The following is a 10710-nucleotide window of genomic DNA, read 5'->3' as shown; positions in this document are numbered from 1 at the left end:
GGCTGGGACACCGAGCTGCGGGAGGCTGAATTCTTCATCTGGCAGGCCTTCTGGATTCTTTACTATTGGCTCAAGTTTTGTTAATATTAGTCACCAGTTAATAAGAAAAATAGTTTCTAATTGTCTTTTTCCTCCACTCTGCGTGCTGCTGTTTTTAACTGAGTGAATTGGATACCACCATCAGGTCACGTGTGTTCAATCACAGTCATTAATTATTCCTTTTTCTTAAACTCTTTGTTTCCGTAGCTGGAGCCTTTCTCTATCTCAGTCACTCCTATCAGTCTGCGAACTCCAAAGGAAGCTGCTCCCACAAACCCCAAGAACGTCAGGATCAGGAAGGGTGATCCGCTGGCAAAGACGCCCAAGACAAAACTGAAGAGGGGAGACAGGAGAATGGTGGCCCAGGAGAGGAAGCAGAGGAGGGTCCAGGGCCTCCGGGCAGGCTTAAACTGCTCCCCTGGAAACACCCTTCTGATTATACATCTCCTGGAGCGCATCCTTCTCCTGGTACAGTTTATGAAGCCACTGAGCCGCCTCCTTTTCGTCCAGCGGGATCTCTTCCAGAGGAAATCTCCTCCCACACATGTCCGTCTCGTACTTCTTCCCGTAGAGGATCCCAAGCAGGGACGGGTTCTTGATTCCTCTGAAGTTCAGGGTTACGTCATAGACAGCTGCGACTGTCCCCCGGAGGCACTTGGCCGCGACGGTGAAGCCCTTTGTGCACGGCAGCAGGTGGTTACTTGAGGACAGGCAGCCCCTTGGCGGCTGCCACCTCCTTGCTGACGCAGTGCTTGGTCTCTATGAAGCGCGTCCCCTCACAGTACAGGAGAAACCACATGTACTCAGGGTAGTCGGACAGGCGCCTCAGCCCCTAGATGACTCTGTCCCGGTCTCCTCCCACTTCCGCTTGCAGAACATGATCTCCAGAAAGTACCACGTCCAGCCGATGAGGGGCACGTACAGCAGCTCCTTCTTAGGGAGGACCTTGGAGCTCCCCAGCACGCCGTAGCGCTCACACACGGTCCATCCACAGAGGAAGTCGATCTCGAAGTTGTGGTTGAGGATGATGACTGCGTGCTCCATCCCCAAGCGCTCCACCGTGGCCTGGTCCGTGAACAGCGTGCACTCCGTGCAGGACCACCATTCCAGCAGCATGACCTGCTGGCTCCAGAGTGAGTAGGCGAGGCGGCAGTTGAGGCGGCGGTAGAGCTGCTTGCTGACCGGCCAGAGCGCCAGCGTGCACAGCTGGACGAAGTTGATGACCAGACCGCTCACCACGAAGACGAAGCCGACCAGCAGGTGCAGCACGAACTGGGTCTTCAGGAAGGCCAGCAGACCCATGGCGCTGCTCAGGAGCGGGTGCACAGACCCTCGCTCAGGACTGCCGTCCTGCGGCAGCCGCCACCTGCTCCTCCGCCGTCGCCTCCGTGGCCCGCTCTGACCGCTGCGCTCCTCCGCCCTGGGCCCTGCCCAGCCCTGCATCAGGGACTCAGCGAGTGCGGCGCCCGCCGCCCCTCTGATGTATCTGATTCTATAAAACATTTACACACACCCAGTAGCACATTCTAATCAATAAAGTATAATCCTTTGTGGCCTTCTGGCAGAAACTCTTTTTTGTAACTCTACTTCCGTCATTTGAAAGTTTTTCCGGCCAGGCGCAGAGGCTCACGCCTGTAATCCCAGCATTTTCAGAGGACAAGGTGGTATGTGTCTTTTTTTTCAACCAAATGCCAACTGAAAATATAGTATTCAGGCCAAGTGCAGTGGCTCACGCCTGTAATCCTAGCACTTTGGGAGGCCAAGGTGGGTGGACTGTCTGAGCTCAGGAGTTCAAGATCAGCCTATGGAACAAGGTAAAACCCCATCTCTACTAAAAATACAAAAAATTAGCAGGGTGTGGGGGCGTGTGCCTATAATCCCAGCTACTCAGGAGGCTGAGACAGGAGAATCACTTGAACCTGGGAGATTGCAATGAGCCAAGATGGCGCCATTGCACTCCAGCCTGGGCGTCAAAGTGAGATTCTGTCAAAAAAAGAAAGAAAGAAGAAAGAAAGAAAGAGAAGAAAAGTATTCTCCGGATGTAAAACCTGCCTGTAAGACCTTTTAGGGCCAGGTTCGGTGGCTCACAATTGTAATCTCAGCACTTTGAGAGGCTGAAGTGGGTGGATTGCCTGAGGTCAGAAGTTTGAGACCAGCTTGGCCAACATGGTGAAATGCCATCTCTATTTAAAATGTAAAAAGTAGCCGGTGTGGTGGTGCACACCTGTAATCCCAGCTACCTGCAAAACGGAAGCAGGAGAACTGCTTGAACCCGTGAGAGGTTCTGTTGTTCAGGCTGGAGTGCAGTGGTGCAACCTCAGCTCACTGCAACCTCCACCTCCCAGGTTCAACCAGTTTTCCTGCCTCAGCCTCCCGAGAAGCTAGAACTACAGGCACGCACCACCACTCCTGGCTAATATTTGTATTTTTAGCAGAGATGGAGTTTCACAATGTTGGCCAAGCTGATCTTGAACTCCTGACCTCAAGTGATCTGAACCCCTGACCTCAAGTGATCTGCCCACCTTGGCCTCCCACAGTGCTGGGATTAGAGGCTTGAGCTACCACGCCCGGCCTAAGACCTTCCAGTATAGGCAGGTTCTGCAGGGCCGACTGCAGGATTGGGTACACAGAGCTGGTTATTCGCTGGTGGCTCTGACACCAATCCCCCGCATACACTGAGCGAGACTTTAACGACTTACGTTAAGCAGCTAGGGCCAAATCAATTCATTTTTATTTTTTTCAAACAATTTAGTAAGATTTTAAGTCTTTAACTTTCAGCTGCTTGACCAAATATATATGAAAATTGAAATGAAAATTACCTATTAATGTGAGTGCATACCTGTTGGATGCTGCATAAGTCCTCCCACCTTGGAATTGGAGATACCACCCCCTCATATCCTGCTCCACATTGATTTGAGCTATACCTGCTTTTATCACAGCACTCGCTAAAAACCCAACTTCAGAAAGATCAAGGGAATGTAGCACAAGCTAATGTGGGAACTGCACACCGTTTGGAGCTAATGGTTCCTGAAGTATTCAATAAATACACAGTATTGCAGTGCTTCCCTTGAGAACTTATGCCAATGAACTTGCTGCCGGGGTCTGGGGCACCTCAGCAAACAGTTTAGGAACTGCAGCATTAATTTATACTAAGAAATAGAATGGCTACTTAAGAAAGGGAACTGCCCAGGGTACTGGACTTCTCACTGTTTTTGTTCACAATAGGATTGAGAAACCAAATCAGAGTCAGAAAGCTTGTGGGGCCCAGAGAGATGACATGGGGATGATATATCTACCCTGACATGGGTCTAGTTACTGCAGTTACCCAGTGAGTGTGTGTGTGTGTGTGTGTCTGGGTGTGAGCACGTAATACACTGTTTCATTTAGGTATCTCAAATCTCAGAACAAAAAGTTGCAAGCTTGTGATGCTTTTCTGTAACATTTGGTAAAAGACAAAGGATTGATTTGTGTTGGAAATAGATGTTCGTGCTGCAAAGAAAAATTAGCACTGAGACAAAGGATCTTTCAACAATGCAATTTCTACTTCCTGGGCTGCAGGAAGGGTACCCTTGCTAACCATCTTGCCACAAGAGTGCAATGAACAAAGGAAAACACACAAATTTATCCCTTTCGCATATGGGGCTGTCCTTACTGCTGTGTCTTATCTCCGTTTGCTGGAGCCAGACCTCATAATTTAAACTAAAACCCGATTGGCTAATAACTTAAAACTTCTCTAAACAGGTAAAAGCAATGGAGAGCTGGGACATGCCTGTGAGCACATCCAGCACAGATATTTTGGTTAAAGTACAAGGACATAGAAGGTACTATGTGCCTGTGAGCATGGCATGTTTAATAGCTACATAGGATAGGGCTTAACAAAGTTATTAGCACGCTTACTCTTTAACAAGAAAGGAAACTTTAAAAAGGAACTTTTCTACTTCCCACAATTTGTTAATTATGCAACTTTTTGCTAACTATATTTTTCATGTAAAACATGTAGATGTATTTTGCAATGTTTCCTTAAAATGTTCTAATTGTCATCTCAGAGAGAGTTACTTATCAAAAAAAAAGTATTGGTTTTTTACTTTTTCTTTAAAAAGCTGTATTTTATATATATTCAAGGAAAATTAACAGCATTTTTCTTATCAAGAAGTTGTTATCTTCAGTATTTTAAATGTCAATAAACAGATACAGAGAGTTAAAGATCTGCCTTCAAACTTAAAAGCTAGAACCAGGCACAGTGGCTCATGCCTGCAATTCCAGCACTTTGGGAAGCTGAAGCAAGTGGATTGCCTGAGGTCAAGAGTTCAAGACCAGCCTGGCCAATGTAGTGAAACCTCATCGCTACTAAAAATACAAAATATTAGCTGGGTGTGGTGGTAGGTGCCTGTAATCCAAGCTACTAGGGAGGCTGAGGCAGGAGAATTGCTTGAACCTGGGAGGTGAAGGTTGCAGTGAGCCAATATCTCACCATTGCACTCCAGCCTGGGAAATAAGAGCAAAACTTCGTAAAAAAAAAATGCAAAATTAAAAGCTAGAATGGTCAAGTTAAAATAACCTAACATACCTCCATCCACTGTGGGATAAAACTACATTTCGTGGTTCTAAGCATCCTCCCCTCATTGTTAATATCTCTGAAATCAGGGTGTATCTTATGTTGCTGTGGCAGGTGGCAGCTGTGATCAAGTTGTCACTGCATGCCGCCTTCTGGTGGGATCAAGAAAGCACTAGCATCAAAACTAGCAGAAAAGACACTAGAGCTGGACTCTTGATGGAAGGACACGTTTAGTAGTATCTTCACCACCTTACAGGAAGACCTCATGTTATTGCACTTGCATATATTGTTTTTTACAAATTGAAGGATTGCAACAACCCCGCATCACACAAGCCTCTTGGTGCCATTTCCACAACACCATGTGCTCGCTTCATGTCTCTATCATGTTTTGATAACTCTTGCAATATTTCCAACTTTTTCCTTGTTATTGTATCTGTTAGGATCATCTGATCAGTGATCTTTGATGTTACTGTTGCAATTGGTTTCCGGCGCCACAAACCACACCTATGGAAGATAAACAGACTTCTTCTATACATGTTGTGTGTCTCGCTGCACCACAGATGGGCCGTTTCCCTATCTATCTCTCCCCCCTCCCTATTCCCTGTGACACAACAATATTGAAATTAGGCTAACTGGTAACTCTACAGTGGCCTCTAAATGTTCAAGTGAAAGGAGGCCTTGCACATCACTCCCTTTACATCACAATTAGAAATGATTAAGCTTGGCCGGGCGCGGTGGCTCACGCCTGTAATCCCAGCACTTTGGGAGGCCGAGGCGGGTGGATCACGAGGTCAAGAGATCGAGACCATCCTGGTCAACATGGTGAAACCCCGTCTCTACTAAAAATACAAAAAATTAGCTGGGCATGGTGGCGCGTGCCTGTAATCCCAGCTACTCAGGAGGCTGAGGCAGGAGAATTGCCTGAACCCAGGAGGCGGAGGTTGCGGTGAGCCGAGATAGCGCCATTGCACTCCAGCCTGGGTAACAAAAGCGAAACTCCGTCTCAAAAAAAAAAAAAAAAAAAAAAGAAATGATTAAGCTTTGTAAGAAAGGCATGTCAAAAGCTGAGATAGGCTCAAAGCTAGGCCTCTTGCAGCAGTTAGCCAAGTTGTAAATGCAAAGGATAAGTTATTAAAGGAGATTAAAAGTGCCACTCTACAGTCTTATTGCTGATACGGAGAAGTTTTAGTGGTCTGGATGGAAGATCAAACCAGCCACAACATTCCTTTAAATGAAAGCCTAATCCACAGCAAGGCTGTAACTCTCTTTAATTCTATGAAGGCTGAGAGAGGTGAGAAAGCTGCTAAAGAAATGTCTGAAGCTAGCAGAGGTTGGTTCATGAGGTTTAAGGAGAGAAGCTATCTCAGCTGGGCGCGGTGGCTCACATCTGTAATCCCAGAAACTTTGGGAGGCCAAGGTGGATAGATCACTTGAGGTCAGGAGTTTGAGATCAGCCTGACCAACATAGTGAAACCCTGTCTGTACTGAAAATACAAAATTAGCTGGGTGTGGTGGCGCGTGCCTGTAATCCCAGCTACTTTGGAGGCTGAGGCAGGAGAATTGCTTGAACCCATGAGGCAGAGATTGCAGTGAGCCAAGATTGTACCACTGCACTCCAGTCTAGGTGACAGAGGGAAACTCCGTCTCAAATAAATAAACAAGTCATCTCCACAACATGAAAGTGCAAGGTAAAGCAGCAAGTGCTGATGTGGAAGCTACAGCAAGTTATCCAGAAGATCTAGCTAAGGTCATTGATGAAGGTGGTTACATTAAACAACAGAATTTCCATGGAGATGAAACAGTCTCCTGTAGGAAGAAGACACAATCTAGGACTTGCTTAGCTAAAGAGGGGAAGTCAATGCCTTGCTTCGAACTTCAAAGGACATACTCTTTTATTTGGAGACAGATTCTCTTGTTAGGAGCTAATGCAGCTACTGACTTTAACTTGAAGCCACGCTCACTGACCATTCCAAAAATCCTAGGGCCCTTAAGAATGAGGTTAAAACTACTCTGCTTTTACTCTATAAATGGAAAACTAAAGCCTAGATAGTGGCATATCTGTTTACAGCATAGTTTACTAAATATCTGAAGCCCTACTGCTGGGACCTACTGCTCAGGAAAAAAAGATTCCTTTCAAAGTATTACTGCTTGTTGACAGTGCACTGGTTACCAAAGAGCTCTGGAGGAGATGTACAGAGAGATGAATGTTGTATTCACGTCTGCTACCACAACATCCATTCTGTAGCACAGGGGTCAAGGAGCAATTCTGATTTTCATGTCTTATTATTTAAGACATTTATTTCCTAAGGCTATAGTTGCCATAGATAGTGTTTCCTCTGATGGGTCTGGGCAAAATAAATTGAAAACTCTCTGGAAAGGAGTCATTATTCTATTTTTGTTTTGTGTTGTTTTGTTTGTATTGTTGAGACAGAGTCTCTGTCACCCAGGCTGGAGTGCAATGCTGTGATCTCTGCTCACTACAACCTCTACCTCCGAGGTTCAAGCAATTCTCCTGCCTCAGCCTCCTGAGTAGCTGAGACTACAGGTGCCCACCACTGCGCCTGGCTGATTTTTGTATTTTTAGCAGAGACAGGGTTTCACCATGTTGGCCAAGCTTGTCTTGAACTTCTGACCTCAAGTGATCTGCCTGCCTCGGCCTCCCAAGGTGATGGGATTACAGGCATGCCACCGTGCCCTGCTGGACTCATCATTCTAAACACCATGAGGACATTCGTGATTCATGGGAGGAGGTCAAACATCAATGTTAACTGGAGTTTGAAAAGTTGGTACCAATCCTCCTGGATGACTTTGAGAGGTTCAAGACTTCAGCAGAGGGAGTCACTGTAGATGTGGTGGAAATAGCAAGAGAAATAGAGTTAGAAGTGGAGCCTGAGGATGGGACTGAATTGCTGCAATTTCATGAGAAAACCTTAACAAACAGGAAGTTGCTTTTTATGGATGAGCCAAGAAAGTGGTTTTCTGAGAGATGGAATGTACTCCTGGTGAAGATGCTGTGAATGTTGTTGAAATGACACATTCCACTGTTGAATATTCCATAAATGTACTTGATAAAGCAGCAGCAGGGTTTGAGAGGATTGATTCCAATTCTGAAAGAAGTTCTACTGTGGATAAAATTCTATCAAACAGAATTTCATGCTACAGAGAAATCTGTCAAGAAGGAATCAATGAGGAAAGCTTCGTTGTTGTCTATTTTAAGAAATTGCCCCAGCCACCCCCACTTTCAGCAACCACCACCCTGATCAGTCAGTAGCCATCAACGTGGAGGCAAGGGCTAGGTGCAGTGGTTGACTCCTACAATCCCAGCACTTTGGGAGGCCAAGGTGGGCAGATCACCTGAAGCTAGGAGTTCGAGACCAGTCTGGCCAAAATGGCAAAACCCCATGTCTACAAAAAATACGAAAAAAATATTAGCCAGGCATGGTGGTGCACACTGAAGTCCCAGCTACTTGGGAGGATGAAGTGGGAGAAGGGCTTCGGCCCAGGAGGTTGAGGTTGCAATGAGCTGAGATTGCACCACTGCACTACAGCCTAGGTGACAGAGCAAGATTCCATCCCCCACCTCACACACACACACACACACACACACACACACACACACACACACAAAAATTAAATCAAGACCCTCTACCAGCAAAAATATTACAACTTGCTGAAGGCAAGATGATTGTTAGCATTTTTGTCAATAATGTATTTTTTAATTAGGGTATGTACTTTTTTTATACACACTTAACAGTCTATAGTAATCATATAATGTAAACATCATTTTCATACATATTGAGAAACCTAAAACTTTGCAACTTTGTGTGACTTGCTTTATTGCAATATAGAGTCTGGAACTGAGCCTGCAATATCTGTTATGCCTGTATTTTACCATTTTATGAATGTGTGCACAAGAGGGATATGTAACAAAAATCTACATTCCATTTTGTGGAAGCAAGATCTTTTAAACATCTAGAATAGAACCAAGCTCCATGCAAGTTCAGGCTCATGCTGCACCACCAGCATCCAGACGGTGTCATCCGTGCAGTTCTTCTCCAAGGCACAGACACTTGCTGAGCCTTCGTGTAAGCACAGTCCGGAAACGCAGGGCAGTCTCCCCAGAAACGCAGGGCAGTCTCAAGCGGTGGATGCCAGCACTGGGTAGTAATTAAGCAAGATCCTGTCTGTGGGTGGACGACTCTGGGAGGTCATCTACATGCTTAGAGGTCTCAAAGGGATTGAGTTTCCACTGCCACCAACCCTGACCTCAGAGTCCCACGCTCTATTAGCTTTTCCCTTTCCCCATGCCTGAATCTTTAGGGGTTTTGTTTGTTTTTGTTTTTTATTGAAAGACAGGGTCTTGCTCTATCACCCTGGCTGGACTGCAGTGGCACAATCTTGGCTCACTGCAACCTCCACCTTCTGGGTCCAAGGGATTCTCCTGCTTCAACTTCCAAAGTAGCTGTGACTACAGACGTGCCCCAGCTAATTTTTTTTATTGAGACAAGAGTCTTGCTCTGTAGCTCAGGCTGGAGTGCAGTGGCTAGATCTTGGTTCACTGCAACTTCCACCTCCCAGGTTCAAGTGATTCTCCTGCCTCAGCCTCCCAGGTAGCTGGGACTACAGGCGCATGCCACCATGCCCAGCTAATTTTTTGTATTTTTAGTAGAGATGGGGTTTCACCGTGTTAGCCAGGATGGTCTCGATCTCTTGACCTTGTGATCCGCCTGCCTTGGCCTCCAAAGTGCTGGGATTACAGGTGTGAGACACCATGCATGGCCTAATTTTTGTATTTTTAGCAGAGACAGAGTTTCACTATATGTTGGCCAGGCTAGTCTCGAACTGTGGGAGTGGACCTCTGTTTCTGTAAAAAGGGAGGGAGAAGGGTGCATCTGTATATTTGTGTGTGCACACACACACACATCCATACACATGTCCATACACACACATGAACATCCACATGTAGACACATCTGTACATACATTCATATAGACACACATCTGTATGCATATCTGTACACATCTGTACACAGTGTCCATACACACATATCCATGTTCACACACATACAAATGTAGACATATCTGTATATACATTCATATACACACCTCCATATACATACACATCTGTTCACACATTCGCACACACACCCATACATACACACAAACATCTACATGTAGACACATCTGTATATACATTCATATACACATATTCTGTGTATTCACACATCCATATATACATATCTGTATGCATATCTGTACACACACAGTCCACACACATCCATATTCACACACATCCACATGTAGACATATCTGTAGCACATTCATATACACACCTCCATATATATACATATCTGTTCACACATCCATACACACATCCATGTTCACACACATCCACATGTAGACATATCTGTACATATACATTCATATACACACATCCATATATACTGCTTTACACACATCTGTACACACACACCCATATACACACACATCCATACCCAGTCTACATGTAGACACATCCATGTACACACGTCCATATACACACATCCATACAGTCTACATGTAGACACATCCATGTACACACATCTCTGTACACACACATCCATATCCACACACATTCAGACACACATCTGTGTACACCCACATGTCGGTATACATACACATCTATACATATACACACCTCTGTATACACACACATCCATATACAGATACATCTGTACACACATGCACACATATTCGTACACACACATCTGTGGGATCAGGGAAAGACAGCACTGAGTAGTGATGTTCTGGTAATAGCTAGTGTTGCTTTGACATCTTCTGGGTAAACTGACCAGCTGGTGGCCATCAGAGGAGGGTGTGGGGTGGGTCTGCAGGTTGGCCAGGCCATCAAACATGATATTTACAGTTGCTCATGGCTTTTCCCAAGAATCTCCTGTGTGGGCCTTGGAGTGCGTAGTGAGTCATCCCCTTGGCCCACCTGCCAGCGTCTTCCCGCGGGCAGCTCTCTCGGTCTTGCCAGGTCTGCACTCCTGACCAACAGAGAAAGTTCTGGCCTCTCTGGCCTTCGCAAGGATTTTGGATTGTACTGTAAGAAAGGCTAGTGTGCCATCATTCGAC

The 10710-nt window shown here is 45.7% G+C and overlaps 1 protein-coding gene across 1 annotated transcript; it reads right to left on the bottom strand.

Annotated features, from left to right (window-relative positions):
- Positions 1-212: 212 nt before the first annotated feature.
- Positions 213-1341, bottom strand: LOC105734718 (1-acyl-sn-glycerol-3-phosphate acyltransferase gamma). Its single transcript, XM_012477636.2, is given in 4 exon segments — positions 213-465; positions 467-738; positions 740-894; positions 897-1341. Coding segments are annotated over 4 exon segments (1125 nt in total).
- Positions 1342-10710: the final 9369 nt, after the last annotated feature.

Source organism: Aotus nancymaae, unplaced genomic scaffold, assembly GCF_030222135.1.
Source record: "Aotus nancymaae isolate 86718 unplaced genomic scaffold, 86718_ANA_hifiasm-v0.15.2.pri h1tg000131l, whole genome shotgun sequence".
NCBI lineage: Eukaryota > Metazoa > Chordata > Mammalia > Primates > Aotidae > Aotus > Aotus nancymaae.
This window is presented reverse-complemented; position numbering and strand designations above follow the sequence as displayed.